This window comes from Artemia franciscana, chromosome 4 (genome assembly GCF_032884065.1).
Source record: "Artemia franciscana chromosome 4, ASM3288406v1, whole genome shotgun sequence".
Classification (NCBI taxonomy): Eukaryota; Metazoa; Arthropoda; class Branchiopoda; order Anostraca; family Artemiidae; genus Artemia; species Artemia franciscana.
The window spans coordinates 45,868,201-45,895,955 of NC_088866.1; the positions used below are offsets into that span (position 1 = coordinate 45,868,201).

Here is a 27,755-nt window from a genome sequence, read left to right on the forward strand (position 1 = left end):
ATGAATGTTTATTTGGTACTATTAAACTGTTTTTTCAACAAAGATCCTATCAGATAATATTCCCTTTAGACCACCTTTAAACTAGTATACAACATTTTGAATTATAACATCATATCTCCGGTTTGGCCATCCTTAAACTAATGCACAACACTTAATTAAGAGTTTTATCCTTAAATTAGATTATCTTTGGTTGCTGCTGTCAAATGTTTTGCCAACAGAAGACTCAACGTGGGATTTCCGCTCGGTTATCTCTATACTGCTCGAAAATACATTCAGTTTTAAGGTTTGAATCACGTAAGTTACATATGATTTTTTACATGTAAAGAATATAATTTGTCATATGTTGCCGCTGATGTTGATTTATTTGCTGCTATTAAACGGTTTGTCAACAAAGATCTGATCAGATGATATCGGCCATCTTTAAACTAGGATAAAACATTTTCAATTATAAGGTTTTTCTCTCAAGTTACTCTGTATTTTATTGCTGCTGTTGAACGTTCTGTCAGCAGAAATCCTGTCCCTTAAAATTTTAGTTTAGAGGTCTGAAGACCAACACTCAACACTTTGAATAAGACGCTCTGTCCTTAAGTATATCATATTTCATTTCTGCTGTAGACTGATCTGCTGCCTTTCAAAATTCTGTCAAAAGGAACCTTGTCTTATAAGATTTTCCTTTGGCCTGGACTGATGCCAAATATTTTCGATTGCAAAGTTTCGTCCTTTAAGTTGCGGCACATTTAATTGGCTTCTGTTGATTGATATGCTACTGCCAAATGTTTTTTCCAGCGAAAATCGTAATCCGTTAGATTTTGATTTAACCATCTCAAAATCGACGTTCAGCGTCCAATTCACCACCTGTTTCATTCAATCCAGCAAATGCTTTACCTTTTATTATTGTTTATTTCATTACTGTTGCTCATGGGTTTGCTGCTGCTCATTGATATGCTGGTGTCAACAGATATTTTTAAGATTTTTCTTCAGTGATCTTTCAATTGATACAAACAGTTTTTTTTTTTCTTGTAAAAAAGCCAAACCAAAAAGCACGAAATAAAACTATAATATGTACAGTTGAATTATAATGTGTACATTAAATCATAATACAATTTTCTTGAAGAAATGAAAACCCATTTAAAATTCTGTCTCTTTTGTTTGCTCTTAGGATTCCTGCAGAAAACTAAATACATTCCTGGAAAAAAGTGAATATTATGGTGCAAAAGGGTCTTTTACTTTACAAAAACTTGTTTACCATTTTTTCGTCATAATATTTTACTTTTTCAAAAGATTACCTTGTTCTTTTTCCATTTCAGCAGAACATCAAAAATCCAATTGTCAGCCCTCGTCAGTACAGCCATCTTCTAACATAATATCTCATGAAATCGAAGCAAATAAAGATGGCAATCATCTCCAAAGGGGGTATCGTCGAAGGTCTGAAAATGACTGTAGTGTATCGTCTGCAGAGGTATATATTTAACACTATTTTTGCAGCCGATTCTTTTTATTTTTTATTTTGCTTGTTTCATTTTTGATGCTTAAGCTTGTGATTTAAAAAAGAAATTTTATTCTTCTTTTTTCTTAGAAACATATTCCTGGTGTCAGTAATATCGCAGTTGCCAAGTATGTCGCTATGCCCTCCACCTAGTTTAATTACTGAAGATTTTGGATAACATCACAAGACCAAACAAAATCACTTTTCAATGATTCCGTTTCCAGATGTTTCTTCTTTCATCCTTCTTCTTCTTCTCCATTGAATTCTTCTTCATTCCTTTCTAGAGTTTTCTGTGCATCTACGTGCTTTTCTTCTGCCACCCGTGACCATGAATGGCCAAAGACAGCTCTAACTCCCACATCAAGCCTTACCTTTAAAGTTAGGTCCTGACAGTACTCGAATTTTGCTTTTGCAACCGGATTTCATATATTTAAAAAAAAATGCCTTTTATCTGTGAATATTTGGTTCAGTTCTGCTTCCGATCAAAGTTTAGAAATTTGCTTCTTCGGCCAGCAAAACTGTGTAGAAGAGATCGCAGCTTCTTGTTTATGCGGTGGTGAAAACTTAATATAGGTATACTTTTTTTTACTGGATTCGTCCAAAATACCTATTAGCAATTAAACATTTATCTATTTTAGTAAGGAAAATATTATGGGAAAACCTCGAAGAAATCACTTTCAGTCAGTCACTTCAGCCACATGTCATTTAGTGTCGCTCGGTCATTTTTGCTCAATAAAATTTATTGTCATCTTTCAGACTTGACTTTCTTGACTGAAGTTTGGTCCGTCCTTAAAGATCCTCTAAGGGCATCTTTCTTCGAAATAGTGTGGATGCCAGGTGGTCTTCTGCCTGATGAAGCAAGTCCAAGAGGTGGTAAGGTGCAGAGTTGTGCCTCCACTTCTTTGGAGGATGACCTCAAGGGCTTGAACCGCGAATTTCGCTTTTGATGATGATTTTTCGTAAATGGGACTGATTCATCCGTTGGACGTGACCGAGCCATCGAATTTACTGCAGCTGTACCTTGAAAGGGGTTGTTTTGTTGAATTTTTAAGTGTTAGACTTCCACAGAGCCGAGCAGTTCAGATTTTCAAGACCCCAAGAGTTCAACTAGGTACTGATAAAAATTGAGTTTTTATTAGGCAGCTGGATTTTCCATTACGTTATAAAAAAAAGATATCTTTACGTGGAGGAATATTCAGTTCTATTTTTTTTTTGGGGGGGGGGGAGGAGGGGACCAGAGATGCAAAAAAAAAAAATCGAGCCAACGGAATTTTGTTATCAACAAATGAAACATTCCTGTTTGAAGAATGTACTTTTACGTGTAGGCTACAGTGCCAATACGCTGAGCTTTCTTTTTCAGATAGGCATTCAGAGGAGCCTTTATTTGAGAAATTATTTAGGAACACCTTTTAGTTTTTTTTTTTTTTTTTTTTTTTTTTTTTTTTTTTTTTTTTTTTTTTTAAAGAAATGTCAGCCGGAATGCTAGAGACCTCAATTTTCCGTTTTTGTGAGGAACATTTTACCTATTACACCTTCACTTTTTATCCTATCAAGCTCATTAAAAATTCGTTGTCTCCTCCAGTAGTGCAAGTAAAGAGTAGCAAAGATTATATGTTGTCACGTTTATATACTGTAATTAGTCTATGGTGTCTACTGTATGTTGTTAAAATATTATGCGACAACATATTTAACTTAAAAATTGAAAACAATATAATTAATTAAAAGATATATATAATTCCAAAGTGGTTTTGAGTCTACATTGCGAGAATGAGTATTTTTGTTACTTACAGTCTTATAACATCCGAATTGATATGAGTGTGATTGTTTCCTATTAATTTTTGTAGAAGCAGGTAAACGATAAAACTATAACGCATATTGTATATTAAAATTAACATTAAACAAAAAAAATTATGTGGTAAAAGGATAAACCCCATTTTATACTTTATTTTAAAAAGGAAATATTTAAGTAATTATTTGGTTAAAGTATCAGTATTCCCAAAAGCGGGACGCTTCTCAAAAGCTTGGCAATTTCGTAATATAAATGAAATCACTCACTTAATTTCTGCTGTCCAGCAGAAGTTAAATCGATCGATCCCCAAAGTTTCTCTTTGGGGATCGATCCCCTAAAGAAGTTAATCGATCCCCAGAGTCCCTCTTTGGGGAACGATCCTGCAATCCCAGGGGTTTTCCACGCATTTGCCAAAGTGTTTAAGTTTTACTGCTGGTATATTTATCACTGAATAAAAACTCGAGAATCAGTCCGTCCAAACGATAAAAGAGAAAGCCTGAAAGGATAAAGTTATTGTACTATATTTAATACCACAGATGCACCTCCGTTAACTCCGTAATACAGAGATTACAGTTACCAAGAACGGTTCTAGTTAAAAAATTTTTTAACTTAACACATTTAGGTGAAAGTTTCGTTATTTAGTAAATATTTGGTTTAATATACAATTCGACGCATTCGGCAAGGGTAAACCCTCGAAGTATGTCTTATTATTCCGCCTGGACCTCTTCACCTTTGTCAAACTCCTGCTTAGTGTCAGCAAAGATAAAACTATGGATTACTTTGCTTCAGCCCCAGGCTGAAAAGTGTGCTTTCTTTTAATGACTTACATCTGTGACGTAATTTTGTCAGAGAGCCATATTGTTCTTTATTTCTGGAGTGAAAATAAACCCCTCTTTTTTAAAATATGTCTGGGGACAATTTTTAACCATTAAAAAAGTAAGAAACTTGTAATCCCATCAGAATCCGAAATTCGTTCTTCGTTGATAAAGGCATCCGGACGCGAAACCGAAATACTCGAATTGTTTTGATTATTTGTTTAAAAAAAACTGTTTATTGTTCTCCATTGTTTATAAGATTGAAGATGAAAAATGTTCAGTCCATCATATTTATACTCATATTTAAAATTTGTTCCTTGTTGATAAAGTTTTCCGGATATGAAGCCGAAGCATTCGGATTTTTATTATCATTAGTGAAAAAGACTTTTTGTTATTGTCTTCTATTTATGGGATTGAACATAAAAAATGTTTAATCCCATCAGATTTATATTCATATGCGAAATATTTTCATCGTTTATAAATACTTCCGGGTGTGAAACCGAAAAATTTGTTTTTTTTATTATTATTAATGAAAAAAAATTATTTTTCGTTATTTTCTACTATTATGGGGAACATAAAAAATGTTCAATCCTTTGCGATGGATGTACGCATGGGAAATTTGTGTCCCAAGATTCTTCTTAGTGTCCCTACTATTCTCTGGCCATTTCGCTTCATGGCAGTCAATATATATCATTGCTGACTTTAATCTTTTTTAGTCTGATGAGTTCTCTGATAGTAACAGGCGTTACAAACAGAAGAAAAAGATAGACTTGATCAATAAAAGTGGTGAGTAGTATTCGTTTGTAGATCTCTTTGCTGAAGCTTTGATGAGTTAAATTTTACCAGTATGTATGTGTTAACCTTTTTTGTATCTTTTTTTTGTCCTATTTTCTCCTGTTCTTTTTATCTTTATTTATTTTTGTTTCATTATATTTATTTTATTTCTATGTTGATTAGATTTTTTATTCGTTTATTTTTTTCCCTACTTTTTATCCTATTTTGGTGTATGCCTTTTTTCAACTTTTATTTTGTACTTTTTGACCAAGAACCAAAGAACGGTTTAGGAAACTGAAAAAAAAAAACTTGCACAGACACAAAGAATATTTCCAACATCACGAGTGAATGAAAAAATGTTGTACGACTCATTGTAAATGTGACATATGGAGTTTGAAATAAAAAGAGGAAAGTAAGAATGAAAGTGAAAACAAAAGAAAGGTGAAATTCACAACATAATACAATCCCAATAATGAACAAAGAAACACTAGAAACGTGAACAAAGCCATGAACATGAACATATAATTAGCAGTCTAAAGTATCTTTCTTTTTTTTCTAACATGCCTCCTTCTGGAGAGCCACTATTCTGTATCTTTATTGAATTATTAACAATTTCTGCCAAATTCAGTTAGTAACAAATAGCAATAAAGCATAAAACAGATTCTGGTAATTTGTGTAAAGTTTTTGTGTATGTAGTATCATTTAATTAGAATTTAATTTTTATTTCAGAGTTTTATTTTGCTTTGTCATGGTCCTTGGGCTTTTAGAGGAATAAAATTGTTATTATTATACTATTTAGTTGCTTCGGTTAAAACCATAAATTAATTAAATATACAATTTGATTATTTTCTTTGGTCTTATTTGAATAATGTTTTCAATTTGAAATCGCTTTGGTTTTTATGTTTCCTTCCTTTTTGGGTTTAGTCTGTACTGGAGACGTCTTATCTGATATAGGTTAAATTGCATTAGTTTCCTCTGATTTTATCTTTTTAATAGGCTTTAGACCACTGTCCTTGCTAAAAAAGTATCCTTTCTTGTTTTTTTTTCTCACCAGCTTTCCTTTCCCTTCGGGATTTTTCTTTGACTCAAGTTCTATGCCATCTTATCTGTGCTTCGTCACTCAGATTTACTAAAGAGTTATTAGCGACTTGGGCCGTAATATTAGAATTTCTCATTGATATTCTGCTATCGTATGATTTATCCTATTTCAGGGCCAGATTTGTCAAGCAATGCTAAAAGATCTCCATCAAAAAAAGTCAGCATTGATGCATTAACTTCTTCCGGGGAGAGATTCGTATGCTCAGTCAAGGGATGTGGATACTCGGCTAGTTACAAGAGTCGAATGAACGTACACATGGTTAAGCATACTGGAGAGAAAAAATTTAAGTGTGAGTGGTGTTCCAAGGAATACTCACAGAAAAGTACACTCAGTAAGTACGCTCAGGAAAGTACACTCAGTAAAGAAAGTACACTTTTATTTAACTCGGCTATTTAATGATTTTTCAACGTTATTTAACACTTTATATTTTTTCGAAATCCGCTATAAACAAGTAATCCCGTGGCTATTGGTTATTTGAAATGGAGGTTGATGTAATCTCTGCATGAGGTTTCAACAGCAGGATTTTATTAGAAAGCCTATAGAGTATTAATTGCTTCGTTTGTATGAAAAATGGGAACATTTATTCTTTTCTTTAGACGATTTAAGTTTGAGGTTGTTTCAATATCAGAAACGCTCCAAGGAATAATCACTGATAAAGACACTCAGTAAGACATTCTGAAGACACTTTTATTTTACTTCGTTATTTAATAATCTTTCAAACCACTTTTATGTTAGTCTGATTTGGAGATAGTCTTTCTCAAAAGTATATACCTATGCATGTTGTTTATATATATATATATATATATATATATATATATATATATATATATATATATATATATATATATATATATATATATATACATATATATATATATATATATATATATATATATATATATATATATATATATATATATATATATATATATATACATATATATATATATATATATATATATATATATATATATATATATATATATATATATATATATATATATATATATATATATATATATATATATATATATATATATATATATATATATATATATATATATATATATATATATATATGAATGTGCATGTGTAATTACTTGTAATTGCACATGCATATGTGTATGGCATGGTCTGATTTGGAGATAGAATGTTCCTAAAATACATACCTGTATATGGTATGTATTTAGGAAGATTCTATCTCCAAATCAGAAATTTTATCTCTTATCTCCTTTTTAAAATTTTTTTAGCAACATTTTTAGTTTTAAAGTTCGCATTTTAATGCAAGTTTATATATATGTATTTTTTTTTTTTTTTTTTTGTGGTTTGCTGAAGACGATCCTTGGATATAGAGCCAAAATCTTCACTGAATTGAATTTCACTGTCTTGAGAAAATTTCCCTGTTGTATCTAAGTTGTGTTTGTTTTGTTATGGAAAGACAGTTTGGTCTTCGCCGCTGTTTACTTCTAGCTTATGGGGAGCAGTTGATCTATGACATCTTTCACTTTATTAGTTTAGGTTTAAAAAAGTTTAAAAAGATGGTTGGATAGTTTAAAAAAGATGCGAATATTATCAATCAACAAAAATTTTTAGAATCCGGCAGAAATGAAAATCTTATTCCCAAGTCTTTAACATATAAATTACATTTAAATAACCGGAAAGTAGTGCAATTCGCTGATATACTACAATTAAAAACCTTAGTCTATATTATTAAGGACAAAAAACCAAAAAGACATATTATTTCTTCAGAAAGAAAATCTTTTGAAAATGTTTTGTTGGAAAACTTGTCAACTGTTGGTTTTTTTCGAGTTGTTAGATTAGAAAGGAATTTGTTTAGCCTTAATTTTCGCTTGTCAAAGGAACGACTTCATAAAAAATTGGAAGGCTTGAGAGATGAATCTTTGATGAGATACCATAAATATTCTCCAAGCTTCAATCGTGGACCTGCTGTTGTTAACCCCTCTTCTAGAAGGTTTGAACCCCAGGAAATTAAAACACCGGAAAAACGTCCAAAGTTCTCTTTTCCACCGAAACACGTTCCTGTGGCAGATATAGTTCCCTCTCCAGAGCCCGCTTTGCATAAACACTACCCATCTCTTTCTAGCCCCGATGAAGTTAGGTTTTGTCCCATAAATACCCTTTATAACAGCCAAAAAAAATGGTTAAGTGTACTACCATTTTCGCACCAAAAAATTGGTGTGACTTTCAACACCAAACTATGATCCTACTGATCAGTTAACTAATAATATTATAAATGAATTCAAGCGGCTAAAACAGAATGGTAAAATCACCCCATAATTATACAAAAAAAATTCCCCCGTGGTAGTTTCTGTCCAAAATTCCACGGTTTACAGAAATTCATATTCATAAAGTATTCCCTTGAGACCTATCGTAACATGTACTAAATCTTCCGCTTCCAATATTGGGGAAATGGCTTTGCACAGCTTTCGAACCTTTACTGTATTCCCATAATTCCTAAATTAGTAATTTGGCAGATTTAGTTAAAAAACCTAATAATACGACTTTTGCAGAAAACACAAAAGTTAGTAGTTTTGACATTGTTTCCATGCACACGAATATAAATGTGTCTATTTCTGAGCAATTGTTAAAAAAAAAGTAGAGAACTATTACTCTATAGAGGTTTCAGCGACAGGAATTTATTGTGAACTTTTAATGGCTCTAGTTAAAATTTGTAATAAGTTTTCAATGTTTTTTTTTATTTTCGTGATTCCTTTTATCAGGAAATAAATGGGCAACTGATGGGAGTACCTCCATTTGGGTGACTAGCGAATATTTATGCCGAGAACCTTGAAAGTTGGGCATTAAATTCTTATTTTTTAAAACATATCTATTGGGCTTGCTACATGGAAGACGTGATTTCACTTTGGAATTATGTGAAGATTGAACTTCTAGGCTTCTTACATCATCTTAGTATATATCATCTAAGATATATATTTGTAATCTAATATATATATATATATATATATATATATATATATATATATATATATATATATATATATATATATATATATATATATATATATATATATAGATATATATGGATATATATAGATATATATGTATATATAGATATATATATATATATATATATATATATATATATATATATATATATATATATATATAATGGCCACCTAGGTTTGAAACACCTTTTTTTGTAGATCTAATTTGAATAAGTCAAACATGAGACAGGTATGCATGAGAGGCAGGTGTTTTTTTTAGACAGGCATGTACGCACTAATTTGTTTTAATGAAAAATAAAAAAAAGATAAAATCACAACAATTCCATATTTCTGAGGATGTTTGGCTGTCTGACCAAGAGTTTGATTAAAGAGGAGAGTTCAACTTAGTCCAGGCACATCCATCTGATGAAATAGTCATACATTTTGCCATCTAACGAGAAAGTCCTAGACTTCGCCCAAAAAAAACTAGCCAATTCAGCATTGGTTATAATGAATCAACGGAAAGAGACGAAAGGGACCATACCCCTCCATTGAAAATTCGTGTTGTGTTGAAGACGGCCTGACATAGGGTCGAAATATTCACTGAATTGAATTCCACTATCTTGTGAAAATTTCTCTATTGTTTTTAAGCTGTAGTTTTTTGGCATCCTTTGTCCGTGTCGACAGTGGTTCGAGCTCTGGTGTTAATGGTTGTTTTGTTTAGATCGGGGTCAGTGTTGTGATTCTGTAAGCTCAGCTAGAGTCGACCTAGCTCTAAAAGGGCACATGGAGAAAGGGAGGAAGGTAAACAGGAAGGGTGTTTGAAAGTGCAGGATGGCTGCCCCTACCCCCCCCCCCCCAATCCCGTATTGCACTTCCTGACTGAAGGGCAATGAAACGAAGATCAACACCGCCGGTAGGGAAGTCCAATGCCGTATCCTATTTTATACTATTTTATAGGCTGTACAATAGATATTTAATAAAATTTGACTAAGGAGGAGTAGGTATGAAGTAATTAGCAAAGACGATAATTCCAATTATTGGCTCAGGGATGCTTGACAAAAGCAGAACTGTAGAAGCATCTTATATGCTTAAACGTTATAAACATAATAAAAACACAACTACAATGCATTGCAGTCGTATTTGAGCTTAAGTGCAGAAATTATGTCTATTTCCCTACCGCGGTAGTAATAAGTTAGTATATATGAATATTTCAGCTATATTAATAATAGCAGTCCTCAGAGAAAAGAATAAAACTGTAATAAAAGCCAAAAAAGTAACATACGGTTTATACATTCTTTTCTCTTTAGACATTGATCATTGAATTATTCGGAATTTTCTATGTAGGGGTATGGTCCCTTTTTCCCTTTCCGTTGATTCATTATAACCATTGCTGAATTGGCTAGTTTTTTGGGGCAAAATCAGATGGCAAAATGTATGACTATTTCGTCAGATCGATGTGCCTGGACTAAGTTGAACTCCCCTCTTTAATCAAACTCTTGGTCAGACAGCCAAACATCCTCAGAAATATGGAATTGTTGTGATTTTATCTTAATTTTATTTATTTTTCATTTAAACAAATTTGTGCGTACATGCCTGTCTCATATAAAACACCTGCCTCTCATTAATGCCTGTCTCATGTTTAACTTTTTCAAATTAGATATACAAAAAAAGGTATGTTTCAAACCTAGGAGGCCATTGCTGCCCCCTCCCAATTCCAATTTTTAAAAATACCTAGGAATCTGCAGAACTGTTTTATTCTGCAGATAAAAAATTAATGATTAAATTCACAATTGGGAAGTCAGTATCATTAAACATGTCGCACAAACGGACAGAACTAAAACTTTGTTGTTTTTCTTTTTATTTGAATATATTTTTTTTCTTCACAAGAAATGTTGCTCTGTTGTTGTTTTTTTTAAATAAGAAAACACCAAACAAAAAGTATAAATATAAAAAAGTATAATGGTTTTTCAATTCCTGTGTATTTAATTTATATAAGCAATAATTTGCCATTGAAAATGTGTTTGCAAATGGATTTCCTAACAATACTTTTTCTCGCAAATTTCTTTTGAGTGGTAAAACTTAAATAAAATTTTTGCTAGGCTTTGAAACCTTCATACTTTTCAGGCAACCCATCCCCAAACGAAGACTATTCTTAATTTTCGGATCAAATTTTCTGTTAGGTGCAGAAGGAATGGGATAATATCTGGAGAATATAACTTTTCCATAGGTTTATATTTACATCTATGCAAGCTACATACTTCTACTATATATATATATATATATATATATATATATATATATATATATATATATATATATATATATATATATATATATATATATGTGTGTATATATATATGTATATATATGTATATATATATATATATGTATATATATATATATATATATATATATATATATATATATTATATATATATATATATATATATATATATACATATATATATATATATATATATATATATATATATATATATATATATATATATATATATATATATATATATATATATATATATATATATATATATATATTATATATGTGTGTGTGTGTGTGTTTGTGTGTGTGTGTGTGTGTATGTATATTTTTTTACAATTACTATATATATGAATGAATGACTGTATTTAAAGCCATTTTTCAGGCCGTATACATACATATATAACAACAAAAAAACTAAATTATGTAACAATCGACTTTCGAAGACCCTTCCGGACAAAATTTGCCACTGCTACTATATTTATTTTCGACGTCGACTTCAAAGTTCCAAGAAGGGGCTCACGACCACCCACTCCAAGAAGTGGGTGGAGGGTATATATTATATACAACTCAATCACAACAGCACCATGCCGCCTAAGGCCGACACAGCTGTGCAAGCTACTCCGCCCTAATCTGTTCAAAACGTTGCTTTAATAGAAGTTCCATATTCTTGTAATCCTTTCTTTTGACATCCTCCAACCCACTTGATGGTGTCTTGAATTCTGTCTGTCCCTGGATGGATGGCCAAAAGCACCATTTTTAGTAATCTGTCATGCTTTGTCTGTAAAATGTGGCCTAAACATCCTAACCTTTTTTTTTGGATATAGCATTAGACAGTTGGACCTATTCATATCTTTTTTTAATTTTTTTTTAATATTTGTCAGTCATAGTGTACCTCACAGTGGTATCAGGGTGGAACTTTCATAATTTTGCTTAAACATAACTGGGTAATAGGGCTGCAGAGTGACCTCAGAGGATGGCGCCCCCTGATTTATAGCCTAGTATAAGACACAATAGGCCACTGGATTTTGATTAAGGGATGTTTTCTGCGACCTTTTGTAGCTGTTTAACTTCTTCCTAGCAATATTATTTATTATGGGCTGCCTTCCCATCGTAGTGAGATATTTACACAGGCTGATAGACATATGTATGAAATAAGTTGTGATATGTATTTATAATTTATATAACAAGTTACGTTACCTAATATTTTATGCATTGCTGTGTGTATATTTGTAATTTAGGATACTTATAAAAATAACTTTCAGCTCAACATCAAAAAGCCTGTTGCAGTCAGCCCACATCAGTGCAGTCATCTACAATTCTAACGTCTTATCAAGATGAGTTCAGAAAAGACAGCGCTATTGATAAAAGCAGCTTTGAAAATAGAAGCAATACATCCTCGGTAGAGGTAAATAATCCTGTATGTTTATACTGCTTTAGGAATTGAGACCTAATTTTTCTTACTGGATATAATTAAATATAGTTACAAACTAATACACAGTTACTGTTTTCTAACGGAAGATGCTTTTCTCATAAGAAACATTTGCCTTTGTCATTTCCAAGAGATGGGCTGTCGGATCAGTGCTATCAATCTTAAAACTAAAGTTCTCAAAATGACTGATTAACTTTTGCATCATCAATCCATCTATGAAGATACCGGATGTGTTACCTTGGACATTGAATTTTTATTATTTTTGTTAACGGAATTTAAATATTTTATTGATGAACAGTTTCTCGTCATTACTGTAAGATATAATCATTAAAATAAAATTTTGTATTTTTTTCTGAAAACTAAAGAATCCTACTGGAAAACTAAAGAAATATTAAGAGACCTGCAAATAACTAGAAATTGATAGCTGGAAAAGCTACTGGCATTGTTCAGCAAAATACCTACTGAGATACCCAACTTGGAAACGCAATTTAAAGCTCATCAACAGTTTTCACATAGCAAATCTTACTAGAGCTGTTGCTAAACTTACGGAGAAGCAAAACTGCAAGGTTTCAAGACATGCTTTGAGCCAACTTCTTCAACTATAGTTACCATGTCATAGTTGTATAGTGATATTTTGCTTTTTTTATGGCACTTGGTATTAACCAAGTGACATATAGCAATCGAAAATTTCTGTCGGTCTGTCCGTCCCGGTTTTGCTACTTTAGGCACTTCCAGGTAAGCTAGGACGATGAAATTTGGCAGGCATATCAGGAATCGGACCAGATTAAGTTAGAAATAGTCGTTTTCGCGATTTGACCATCTGGGGGGGGGGGGGGTGGAGGGTCATTTAATTCGGAAAAAAATAGAAGATAGGAAGTATGTTTAACTTACACACGGGTTAATGAAATTTTGTGTTGGAAAAATATCGTGTCTCAGAGCTCTTATTTTAAATCCCGACCAGATCTGCTGAAATTGGGGGGAGTTGGCGGGAGGAACCTAACATCTTGGAAAACGCTTAGAATGGAGGGATCGGGATGAAACTTGGTGGGAAAAATAAGCAGAAGTCCTAGATACGTGATTGATATAACCGGAACCGGATCTGCTCTGTTTGGGGGAGCTGGGGGGGGGGGGGGGGGTTAATTCTGAAAATTAAAAAAATGAGGTCTTTTTAACTTACGAAGTTCTGATCGGATCTTAATGAAATTTGAAGTTTGGAAGAATATCGTGTCTCAGAGCTCTTATTTAAATCCTGACTGGATCTGGTGATATTGGGAGGAATTGAGGGGGGAACCTAAAATCTCGGAAGACGCTTAGAGTTGAGGGATCGGGATGAAACTTGGCGGGAAAAATAAGCACAAGTCCTAGATACGTGATTGACATAACCGGAGTGGATCCGCTCTCTTTGAAGGAATTGGGGGGGGGATGAATTCTGAAAAATTAGAAAAAATGAGGTATTTTTAACTTACGAAGGAGTGATCGGATCTCAATGAAATTGGATTTTTGGAAGGATATCGTGTCTCAGAGCTCTTCTTTTGAATCCTCACCGGATCCGGTGACATTGGGGGAGTTGGGGGGGGGGGCGACTAAAATCTTGGAAAACGCTTCGAGTGGAGGATCGGGATAAAACTTGGTAGTAAAAATAATCATAAGTCCTAGATACGTGATTGGAATAACTGGAACGGATCCGCTCTCTTTGGGGGAGGAGGGATAATTCTGAAAAATAAAAAAATGAGTTATTTTTAACTTACGAAGGAGTGATCGGATCTCAAGGAAATTTGATGTTTAGAAGGATATCGCGTCTCAGAGCTTTTATTTTAAATCCCGACCGGATCCGGTGAAGGGGAAGTTGGGGGGTTGATGGAACCTAAAATCCTGGAAAACGCTTAGAATGGAGGGATCGGGATGAAACTTGATGGGAGAAATAAGCAGAAGTCCTACATACGGGTATGACTTAACCCGAATTGATCTGCTCTCTTTGGGGGAGTTGGGGGGGGGGAGGTTTGATTCTAAAAAATTAGAAAAAAATGATATATTTGTAACTTACGAACGGGTGATCAGATCTTGATAAAATTTGATATCTAGAAGGATCTTGTGCTTTAACACTCTCGTATTAAATCTCGACCAGATATGGTAACAATGAAGGGATTTGGAGGGGGAAACCGAAATTCTTGGAAAACGTGAAAATCGAGGTATCTTACGAATGAGTGATCGGATCTTAATGAAACTTGATATATAGAAGAATCTTATGTCTCAGATGCTCCATTTTCAATTCGAATCGGATCGTTGACATAGAGGGCTGGAGGGGGGAAACAGAAATCTTGGAAATCGGAAATCTTGGAAAAACCTTAGAGGGGAGAGATCGGGATGAAACTTAATGGGAAGAATAAACACGAGTTTTAGATACGAGATTGACATAATTGGCACGGAACCGTTCTCTTTGAGGGAAATGGGGGTTGTTAGTTTAAAAAAAAAAAACAGAAAAATTGAGGTATTTTTAACTTAAGAACAGGTGAGGGATCTTAATGGAATTTGATATTTAGAAGGAATTCATGTCTCAGAGCTCTTATTTCAAATCCCGACCAGATCTTTCGACATTGAGGGTAATTGGAGGGGGAAACCGAAAATCTTGGAAAACGCTTATAAATGTCGTAGATACATGATTGACGTAACCGGACTGGATCCGCTTTTCTTGGTGGAGTTAGATGGTGGGTTTCAGTGCTTTGGCGAGTTTGGTGCTTCTGGACATGCTAGGACGATGAAAATTGATAGGTGTGTCAAGGAGCTGCACAATTTGACTTGATAAAGTCGTTCTCCCTGATTCGACCATCTGGGAGGCTAAAGGGAGAGGAAAAATTAGAAAAATTGAGGTATTTTTAACTTACGAGTGGGTGATCGGATCTTAATGTATTTTGATATTTTGAAGGACTTTGTGACTCAGAGCTCTTATTTTAAATCCCGACCGGCATTAAGCCTCTGATTTTCTCTTTAAAGCAATCTATTGATTCTTAGAATTTTGCTAGAGCTCATACCATATGAGCTCTTGGCTTTTGGCTCTTTCAACCTCGTCACAAGTGCTATATGAGCTCTTAGCTCTTGTTTTGTTGTTGTTTTTCTCTCTTTGTAGTGCTCCATCATTTGCTTTTTGTAAAAAAGACAGGTTTTCAGTAAATAATAACAATAGTACTTGAAAAAAGTCAGTATAGACACTATCTTGGCTCAGTGGAATAAACTTTTTTGATAAATTTACGGTATGCATTTTCCAGGAAGGGGCAGGGGCTGTATTAAAAATAATTAGGCTGGTATAAACTTCATTTTTAAAAAGTGAAGTACTTAGTCATTTAAGAAAATCTTTAATTAAACCCCTCCATAAGAAAGGCTATAAAAATGAGTTCGGTAATTATAGAGGCATTAGCCTGGTCTTTGTAGGAAGCAACTTACTTAGTATGGTGATATTTTTTATTATAGATAATATAAATAAAGTTTTAAAAGAAGAATAGTGCTTTTAGGAAGGGTAGCGCATACGTTGACAAAACGTTCACCCCTAGTTTAATAATTGAGAAGTGCCTGAGTCATCAAACTCCTTTTTTTTTCTCCGCTTTATAGATTATTAGCAAGCATTTGATTCAGCTGATAGATGATCTTTAACGAAGGGCCTATCGTCGTATTGTCTACCTAATAAATTCATTAAAGTGATTAGGGCCATGTACAAGAATAACATTGCTGTGGTTAAGGTAGGAAGTGAGGGTAGTAGCTGGTTTTGTATTACATTAACTTAAGGAGCTAAGCAGGGTTGTGTTCTATCCCCATTCGTATGGATCATTTTGATGGTCTTTGTTCTAAGGAGCAAAGCAAAGGCAGTTGAAGAACACGGTTTCAAATAATGAAGTAATATTTCTAGACTTCCGTTACGCTGACTGATTTAAATATCTTAGATGAAAATATTAGTGAATTGAATGAATGAATTCTCAGAGTTTTGCGAGTTTAGGGTGCAAGAATATATTTAAAAATTAATGTTCAGTATACTAAGTCATTGAGATTAGGAATAAGTGAAGGTGAAGGTATGAAGCTGGGTAAGGAGAAGACCAACCAAGTAGACGGCTTCACTTACCTTGGTAATTTTATTGATAAAGAAGGCTTCACCTACTTTGGTAATATTATTGATAAAGGTGGCTTCACTTTGTAGTATTATTGATAAAGACGGCTTCACTTTCCTTGGTAGTATTATCGATAAAGACTGCTTCACTAACCTTGTTAGTATTATCGATAAAGACAGCTTCATTTACCATGGAAGTATTATCGATAAAGACGGCTTCACTTACTTTGGTAGTATTATTGATAAAGGTGGCTTCACTTACCTTTATAGTATTATTGATAAAGACGTCTCCCCTTTCCTTTGTAGTATTATCGATAAAGACGGCTTCACTAACCTTGTTAGTATTATCGATAAAGACAGCTTCATTTACCTTGGTAGTATTTTTGATAAAGACGGCTTCACTTACCTTAGTAGTATTATTGATAAAGAAGGCTTCACCTACTTTGGTAATATTATTGATAAAGGTGGCTTCACTTTATAGTATTATTGATAAAGACGTCTCCCCTTTCCTTTGTAGTATTATCGATAAAGACGGCTTCACTAACCTTGTTAGTATTATCGATAAAGACAGCTTCATTTACCTTGGTAGTATTTTTTATAAAGACGGCTTCACTAACCTTGGTAGTATTATCGCTAAAGACAACTTCACTTACCTTAGTAGTATTATCGATAAAGACTCCTTCACTTACCTTGGTATTATTATTGATAAAGACGACTTCACTTACCTTGGTCACGAACCAAGATTAGAATATAGGGAGTCACAGTAATGACAGTAGTCAAGTATGGTTCTGAAGTATGGGTACTGGTACTTTGAAAAACGGAGGAGAATTTGCTAGATTTTTTTCCAGAGAAAATACCTACGGACTGTTTTGGGTACCCGGATCACTGAAAAAGTAACTTTTGCTTCAAATTTGCTTAGATCCCGCTTTTTAGGGCTATTATGCAGGAAAGGTTGAAATGCCTAGGACACATTCTGCGAATGAAGGATTATCAAAGTTTGTCCCTATTGGCCAACCTTCTAGGGCCAAACGAAAAGCAAGGATGGGGTGGGAGGATGTTTTAAGGAAAAAAGAGAAGTAGGTACTTTTTGGGATAGTGTAAAAAAGGAGGCTTTGAATGAATTAAGCATACATATTTAAACCTCGATTAATTACAGTTCTCCATTAATCTTGGAACCCATTCTCACACCCTGGACTAAAAACTCGCGAAGTTGGTTCGCATTATAGCGTGACTCCCTCTATTTAGGGGTCTTAAATTCTCTCTGTAAGATAAAAGGGGGTGCTTAGTTTTGTGCTAAGACTGTAATTAATCAACAAAGCCCTAAAGGGAGACATAAACCTTAAATAGAAGGTAATTAGAAGGTAAGATTAATGGACTTACCTTGCCTTGCTATTGTTCTTGGTAATAGTGTGAGAGGTAATTATTACGGAGTAATCACCCATCGGATCTAATAATATTTCTTCTAATTCGCGTTTACGAGTAGGATTCTTTGTTTTTCAGAAAAAACCTCAAAATTTTATTTTAATGATTATATTTTGCAATTTCTCTTGATAAGATTGTCTAAACCTTTTTGCCAAATATGAAATGTGAAAAGAATTTTCTGGTTTTTGATTATATTTTAGTTTATAATAGCAATTTTAATTATGGTTTTGAGAAGTTTTTCTACCAAAAAGTGGGTACTACGGAATTTATAATTTTCTTCTTCTTAGCAAATTTCAATGTGAATTCTTGAAACGGAAAGTCTAACTATTCCATTTTCTATTTGGCACGAAGTAATTACCCTTGGGTAACTTCAACACTCGGGAAAATATACGCGCCAAAATTCGTTTGTTGTCGGCAGGTTTTACAGAATTTTCACTGTGGTTGCTTACGTTATGTAATCCGGGTTAGCTACTTAATTATTTACGAAGATCTATTAAAAAAAAAAGCGGTTTAGTTTGTTAGAAGTGTTAGAATGTGACTTTGATTTTATATTAAAGAGTTATGTCCAGAAAGCATATTATTGGCCCCAATGCTTACGAGGATGCAACTTAACTGTGATTCACTTTAACCCCCCCCCCCCTTTCTTCTTCCCCTCTAATGATCGGTTAGAATTACTTTGTTTAGTAAAGTCGGTAAAATTCTCTTTTGGTATTTGACCAGTTAACAAAAAAAAAAATGAATTTAAGCCAGAGTAACTCTGTACCTATTACCTATGTAACTCTGTAACCTAAGTAACTCTGTACCTCTGTACCTATTCGGAATAAGTAACAAATGAAATTCTTTTGAACTTTCTGATGAATTTATAAACTTGTAAGTGATTATGGCTTAAGGATTATTTATGGATTGTGGCTCTACATTAATTTGGAATAAATAACAAGTGAAATACTTTTGAACTTATAGATGAATTTATAAACTTGTAAGGGATTGTGACTTAAGGATTATTTATGGATTGTGGCTCTACGTCAATATTCAGCACTATTATCACTTGAGTTGCGTATTGAAATTCTTGGAGTTACTTTCCAAACCTTTTGCCCGTGACTTTGGTTTACGGCAGTTTTAGACTCGCATTGCATTACCCATTACGTTGATTATTGAATAGTGTATGGGGTTGAAATGTAAAACATGGACTGAACATGGAGGTTGGATTGGTTATCAGCCGTATATTGAATTTTCTCCAAAGATACATTAAGAAAAATGTAGAAACCGACAAAATTTTGAAACATATTATTTCATAACGGAGTAAAACACGGTGGTTTTCTTTTTTTCAATGACTGTTGTCCGACATGCTCTTTGGCAATTTACTTAACTGAGTAGGTTTTTTAAAATTGCTCGCAGTACTTGTTTAATTAAAATAATTGTATTCTACTAGTTACTTGTTTAATTGAGAGTTTGGCTCCTACCCCCTTCCCTAACACTAAAAGTCTAAAGCCTACTGTGTCATTTGCGCTTTAATGAAAACAAATTATATTACAAATATTTTCTTTTCTAGTTACAACACTGAAAATAAGAATTACAGTGAAATCAAATTGCTGAGGTTTCAGGAATTCGTAACATTGTATATCAAAATATTCAGTTTAATTTTTTTAGTTCTTTCCAATGACGGTTCAAGACGCTTAGTTTTCAAAAAAATGGGTTTCAATAATTAGTTTATTCATCATCCGTATATACTTCACTTATCAGCAGTATATTGAACTTTCTCCAAAGATCTACAAAGATTTAAACAAAGGGAATTTATAAAAAATCTAAAAGTAGATGGTATAAAGAGACTTATTAACAAGAAAGATAAGACAATCCTCCACATGAAAAACGAGTCCTCTGTGGCGGCAGCTGTTAGAATCGTGGTGTCAGTTGTTAGAGCCATGCCTGTGTAGATCAAGTCTTGGGAAGCTTTTAGAAAAAAATATTTTTGACCATGTTTATGATAGAGCAAGTACGGGGGATAATCAGTTCTGGTTCTGTAGACGTCTTGGTGTTCAGAATGCTCACGGAACATTTCTTTCATTTCTTCGTCAGTATGAGTACTCCAAGAAAGAATTATTGGCCTGTGCACTCGATATGTCTGGAGCATCTGACTTCCTATTGACTCATAATTCATTTATCTCTCTTGAAATCTGTGATTAATCCTTTCATTTGCAAGTCTCTTTGGTCATGGTACAAAAGTTCCACCACTCGAATCGGAGTTGCCCGTCCAATTTCGAGCAAGATGCCCCTTAGGAGAGGGATTAAACAGGGGTCTGTGATTAGTCCTACAATTTTCAATATTGGTCTTCGCTTGGCTACAACGATTTTGCATACTTTGGTCACTCTAGATGGCCTTGATATCAGTCATATTTCATACGCTGATGACCCTATTACCCTATTATTAGGTGAGAATCTATCTGGGTTGCAGGAAGCTGTAATCTCGATTTCTAGGAGTTAAAAATCAATAGGGTTAATAATTGCACCGCCAAAAACTTATTTTTTAATTTTTGGTATTAATCGAGAGATTAGAGGTCCTCTTTCTATTAATATAGATAGAACTGTATTTCCAGAAAAAAAAATATCTTTCCAGAAAAAGATATTTTGGCCTTCCTTATGGCAAAACTATTTGCGATACTAAACATCTCATAATCCATAGTCTCAAAGAAAAAGTAAGATAGACATATGGAGAACTTGCCCGAGTGAAAGATCAGTTCGACTTACGCTCACTAGGCCACCTTTATAAGGCTTTCTTTGGCCCTCATATTTTCTTTTTGGTCCCTGTTTTGTTTTTCCCCTGTAGAGAAAAAAGATCTTTTAATTCAGTGTATTTTAAATTTGTAAAGTTTTTTTTTTACGATTGCCTCCGTGGTATTTATTATTTTTATTATACTTCATAAAATGGAAGATGTTCATAACCGTTTCCAAAGGAATAGTAAAATTCCTAATTTTCCATTGGCACCGTTAATTAACTAGGTCCATCACTTGTCATATCCTTCCTATAAAGATATTCTATAGTATGTTGAACTGTTTCTAATTGTTTATTTTTCTTTTTATGATTATGTTTGTTCTAATTTTCCTTTTTCATTTCTCGTATTTTTCCAGTTTTGTATTTTTCAGTCTGTGTGTTCTGAGAATATTTTTTTCTTTTTTTTTCTCTCTCTCTCTCTCCTTTACTACTTTTCCAGAGTTTTTATAATTTTTGTTATAGAAGGTTTCCACACTGTGTACACTACATACACTGTGTACGTAGTTCACTTCACTGAGTGGTTAAGTTACCTTAATTTGAGTATAACCTTGCACACTGAAACAAGTCCTCTTACACTAGGATGACATAAAAATCCATAAAAACCCTTATACTCATAGTCGAAAATCATCACAATCGTCAGTAATTGTCATAAGCAGACAATTCAAAGATTAAAACACGGAATGGAGGTTCAAGCTGTGTTCAAGCGTGAAAGATATTCTATTGAAAACTTGTTTATTTATTTTCCAAATGATTAGTGGTATATCCAGAAATTCTGTTTTGTTGCTGCTGTGTTGATTTTTCTGTGACTTGCGATTAAGGTAGATAAAGTAAAGTGCTAAGTAGAAGTCGATTTTACTTAGTAACATCTATGTAGTGCGACTCTTAGCGGTTTTAAGGAATGTTTTGAGAGCGCCAATATGGTTCGCGATATTATGCCGTAACGTAAGCTATTTTGCGTCTAGAATGGTCCATGATTGGCCAGCTAAAGATAATCTACCAATCAGAATACGAGTAAAGTTTAAGTTTTTACGAATATCAAGTGGGATTGGTCTACTTAGCAAATGTTAAACTACTATTAAAGGGCTATAATCACTTTGTTATATTAGGTTTGCTTTGTTGGAAAGGGTCCTGCCCTTTCTTTGACAACTTTATTGCTGGTAAACACAGGAATTTAGCTTGTTAAGCATATGTTAAGTTGAAATATAACTTAATTGTGTTGCGGAGCAACACTACTGCTTTTGTAGTTTTTTTTTTTTTTTTTTTTTCACCGTTATCAGCGACCTGTAGCTCCGAAGTGGTAAGAGTTAAAAATTTGAGATTTTTCAGAGGGAAGGGAAACGTGAAACAGAGTAAAAAAGTTCCAGAGAAGTTCCTAAAATTTCTAACAGTTTTCCATAAAAAAAAATAAAACCGTTTTTTTCTTAGAAACTGTGCGTTCGATGTTTGGCGTCAAGTTAAGACGACCCTAGCTTCGGAAATAAACTTGTTAGAAATACAGTTATGCTGAACTCATGTAGAACTTTCATTTGTCTCTTCGAGAACCGGAGCACAAAATTCCGTAGCTCTTACAGATTTCCCGGAAATAATTCCGGAAAAGTCCATCTCGTTCCGATTTTTTTTGGAATTTTCTCATTTCATTAAACTTTTCAAATGAACCGTATTCATTATCTGAAATATTATTAATTAGACAAAATGTCTAATTAAAAAAGTCAAATGTCAGAATCCTGTCTTAAATGAGGTTCGAAGTGTGAACATCCCCCTCCCATGGGAAATTTCAAAAGTAATGACCTAAGAATAGACTCTCTGGGATTTATTTTCTTTATTTTTGTACCGTGTTAACATGAAAACAAGGCTAACCCAATTCTGATCAGCCTTTGTTTCAATTCCAAGGTTTTTTTTTGATTTTTTCTTTTTCTTTGGTCTTATCTTTCCCTCTTTTTTTGTCAGTTCATTTTTTTGTGTTCCTATCTATTTTCTTTAGTGATATTTCTCTTCTTATCTTTGGCTTCACCTATTTTCGATTTGATGAGTAAATAAATGTTTGTCAAAAAGTTGAAGAATGGCATTTGATAAAAAAAAAAAAAAATCAAAGGCTATACACGTCATCTTAGACTGTGATCAAGTTGTAACGCGCCTTTGATATCGGAGAGCTTTTGAGAGATGGCTACATGTTCTTGGTTTGGAAACGTATTGCATAGCTGTATTTTTCAGAATAAAAAAAAAAAAAAAAAAAAAAAAATAAAGGGTGACAATTATCTGCATGAATAATATTTTTGAGTAAATTAGTTTTAGACCCTAGAAACTTCAAAAATACCTGATTTTCCACTAGTTTCTTAGCTCGCCTCGCTTTTAAGTTTAAAAATATGTTAGACAGTTAATTGAAGGGATCAATAGCCGAAATGATTAACGAAATGATTGACGAAATGATTGACGAAATGATTAGAAAAGAACTCGTTTCTTGATATGAAACGGGGAGAGACCTCTTTATGGTGTCTCGGTCTTTTAACCTTTTTGAAGTCTTTTTCTTTTAACCTTTTAACCTTTTCCTTTTTTTGAAGATTTATACTTTATGCAAATTTTTAAGGCTCCAGGTACTCATAGTGTGGTAAATGAGTTTCTTGAATATGGTGGCTCTGAGGTTAAAAATAAGCTACTGAAGGTTATGAACATGATTTTTGAAAAAGGTGAAGTACCCAACGATTTTTGGAAAACCTTAATTAGGAGACCCTAGGAAAACCTACTGTATAAGGAAGATGATAAGAGTGAGTGTCGTAATTATCGAGGCATTAGTCTGGTCTCTGTAGGTAGCAAATTAATTAGTAGTATCATACTTTTTAGACTGAGAGGTGCTGTAGGCAAAGTTTTAAGAGAAGAACAGTGCGGTCTTAGAAAAGGTAGAGGTTGTGTCGACCAAATTTTCACTCTTAGGTTAATAATTGAGAAGTGCCTTAGTTGTCAAACACCATTGGTCCTCAGTTTTATAGATTATGAGCAAGCGTTCGATTATGTTGATAGAAGAGCTTTAGCAAAGGTCTTATCCTTATATGGTATACTAGAAAAATACATTAAAACGATTAGTACTGCGTATGAGAATAATACCGCTGCGGTTATGGTAGGAAATGAGGTTAGCAGTTGGTTTTGTATTAAATCAGGAGTTAAGCAGGGTTCTGTTCTATCCCACTTTATATGGCTCATTTTTGATGGGATTTTTCTTAAGGAGCCCAAGAAAGGCAATAGGAGATCACGGAATCAAATGTGAAAGAAAAAATCTCCTGGACTTGGATTATGATGACGATTTTAGCATCCTAGATGAAAGTGTGAGCAAAATGAATGAACTTTTAGAGGTTTTGTGAGTTCAGGGTGCTAGAATAGATTTGAAAATTAATGTTAAAGAGACTAAGTAACTAAGGCTAGGAATAAGTGAAGACGATAATGTGACGTTGGTAACGAAAAGATTGATCAGGTGGGTAGCATTACTTACCTTGGTAGTATTTTTAGTAAAGATGGTGGGAGCAGTGAAAATGCTAAAAGTAGAATAGCCAAGGTTCGGGGTATTTTTTTACAGTTAAAAAAAAGTTTGGGAGAATAGAAAGATAAGTCTGAAAACCAAGATGAGAATATAGGAAGCTACAGTGATGACAGTGGTCAAATATGGCTCTAAAGGATGGGCGCTCGGAAAAGCGGACGAAGATTTACTAGATGTTTACCAGATGAATTGCCTATGGATTGTTCTGGGTACCCGGCTGACTGACCGTGTTTCAAACAGTAGGCTGTGCGAAAAATGTGATTCAATCCCGCTTTCTATGGTTATAATGAAAGAAAGGTTGAGATGGCTTGGCCACGTTCTGTAGATGAAAGATGACAGAATGCCGAAGATTGCCCTTTTCGGCCAACCGTCTAGGGCTAAACGGAAAGCAGGTCGTCCTTGTCTTGGGTAATAGGATTTCATAAATAAAGATTTAAAAGAAACGAGAACTTCCTGATAGGATATAAAGAGTGAGGCTTTTAAAAGATTGGGATGGAGGAGGAGTGTGCGTAGCTGTGTTGACCTCAGGTGGCTTGGTGCTGCGATGGGTTGTCATTAGTAGTAGCAGTAGTTTATAAAGTATTTCTCTCCTACTGATTTCAAATGACAGACTCTTTTGATTGTTGGTCTCTTTTGAGTTTCTAAATTTTCCACCTTTTTATTACACTGTGTTTAATGTTGTTTTCTTTTCTTCTGTTACGAGAAATGCAAGTTCGGAATTCTTTGTTTCCGAAATCAATTTTGATCATAAAATGACAAAACAAATAAGATTTCCAAATAGGAGCAAGCCATTTTATTAGACAGTGAAACCAAAATATATAAAGGCTCTAGATTTTTCTATGACATTGTCGGTCATCATCATCAGTAGAGGTATTAACGTATCAAAATAAACTATATTTATACTAAACAAAACTATCACTTCAGGGTCAAGGCAAGTTACTGGTCTATTGACTCAAATAGTTCATTCACTATTCTTGAATTTTGTAATACTGAGTAATAAAGGTGGTACAATTTTCTTCAGAATTGTAAGTCGAAGCAAGTTACCGGTCCATTGACTTAAAAAGTTCATCAACTGTTCTTGAATTCATCAATATTCATAATCAATATTCATAATCATATTCATGAATATTCATAATCAATGTTCTTCTAATTAAAACTGAAATGCTGCTGAATTTATAAGTGCCAAATTTTTGTTCTTATTCTTCTAATAGCAAATGAAATATTGCTGATTTTAAATTTGATCTGTCATCCCCATGTATACGACTACGGTATTTTTTCTTTTCAATGGAAAAAATAAAAAAATACCAAATTGAAAAAAGTGCCATTCGAAAAAAATACCAATGATCATCAATTTTTTCTTTATTTTAAACGTTTACCTTTTGGTCAATCAATCAATCAATTTTTTTTCAAAATTTACAAAAAAATCTCAATTCAATCATAACTGGCCTCATAAAAGGTCTATGGCCTGTGCTTGTAGGGGGAACAACTAAAGGGTATAGGTAGTGGGTAGTTTATTTGAGTGTGTGTTTATTATTTTTTCTACATTCTTTTATTGCATCATTATTCTATCGTTTTTTTTTCCTACGAGAAATATGAGTTACGGATTGTTTGCTTATGAAGGCAATCTTTAAATAAGCTTTATAATTATATAAAATTTTCAACTTTTCAATTTTTTTTTTTTTGTATTGCATTATTATGGGTTTTTTGTGAGAAGAAATGTAAATTAGGGATTTTTTAGCTTGCTTATGCCATTCTAAAAATAATTTTTTATCTTTATTTTAAACTTTTCTCTTTTGAATATGTTTTGACCTTCTCCTGAGAATTATTCTGGTCATGTTTTTTTTTTCAGTCTGATGACATATTTGATCGTGGCAGGCTTTATAAGAAGAACAGGCAAATGGATTTGACGAATAAATGTGTTCAGTATCCCATTGAATCTCAAAATCGCTGCTTGGAGGAGCTAAATATCACTAGTATGTTTTTTTGTTGTTTTTTTTTCATAATTCATGACACCATGCAATTTCAAATCCCCAATTTGGCGCTAGCCATAGCCTTAGTTATGGCGTGTACCCATGAAGTAGAAGACTTGATTCCAACGGATATGAATGACATATTTTTCTAGCGTAGCGAATCGTCGTAATTTTTAAGCTGGTTCTAGCCAGGTTTACCACCCGACTAAGAAAAGAGCGCAGAACACTATTTTCAAAAATTTGATTTAAATCAAGGAAAAATTGCAAAAACCAAATCTAGTAAGTTAGGTCTACTATAATCCAAAAGTACATACAAAATTCGGTTAGGACTATTTAGTTACCAGCTGGGTGTTCTTGTGCGAAAAGTATACAAAAGATTAAGCCAGCCTTGGGGGGGGGGGTATACTAAAAACTACGCAAGAATGTGCTTCTTAAAGTGGTTTTGGCCAACGGATGAAGAGTGTAGTGATGAATACACGACACAAACATAAACAGACATTCGTTTCCTATATAGACTTAATAGCTGTAATATAATATTTGTAATATATTTGTATATATATATATATATATATATATATATATATATATATATATATATATATATATACATATGTATATATATATACTAGTTCATGTATACTATATATATATATGTATATATATATATATATATATATATATATATATATATATATACTATATATATATACTATATATATATATATATATATATATATATATATATATATATATATATATATATATATATATATATATATATATATATATATATATATATATGTACATATATATACATATATATATATATATATATATATATATATATATATATACTATATATACTATATATATATATATATATACTATATATATACTATATATATATATATATATATATATATATATATATATATATATATATATATATATATATATATATATATATATATATATATATATACTATATACTATATATATATACTCATATATATATATATATATATATATACTAGCTGTTGGGGTAGCGCTTCGCGCCACCCCAAAACCTAGTTGGTGGGGCGCTTCGCGCCCCCCAAGCCCCCCCCCGCGTGCGTAAGTCGTTACGTGCCATATTAGTTACGCGCCATTGTAGTTGTGTCCCTGTGTCCCACCTGTGAATAGAGATAGATATATATATATATATATATATATATATATATATATATATATATATATATATATATATATATATATATATACATGTATATATATATGTATTTAACTACGTAAAACATGCGAATATACAATATTCTTCGCTGTCCCATTGTCTATGCA

General features: G+C 33.0%; 1 protein-coding gene across 9 annotated transcripts in view; it reads left to right on the forward strand.

The window, feature by feature from the left end:
* The window catches only part of LOC136026493 (zinc finger protein 37 homolog), a 101,633-nt gene that overhangs the window by 18,681 nt on the left and 55,197 nt on the right, over positions 1 to 27,755 (forward strand). For 8 of the 9 annotated variants that reach the window (XR_010617313.1, XR_010617314.1, XR_010617311.1 and 5 more), the window contains 5 exons: positions 1,308 to 1,459; positions 4,807 to 4,876; positions 6,076 to 6,294; positions 12,476 to 12,618; positions 26,300 to 26,423. Coding sequence is in view for 1 of the 9 variants with exons in the window: in XM_065703116.1 (XP_065559188.1) it covers positions 1,308 to 1,459; positions 4,807 to 4,876; positions 6,076 to 6,294; positions 12,476 to 12,618; positions 26,300 to 26,423 (708 nt within the window). In the remaining 8 variants the exon portion in view is untranslated. The remainder of the gene's footprint in view (positions 1 to 1,307; positions 1,460 to 4,806; positions 4,877 to 6,075; positions 6,295 to 12,475; positions 12,619 to 26,299; positions 26,424 to 27,755) is intronic. The other variant, XR_010617315.1, reaches the window with a different exon arrangement.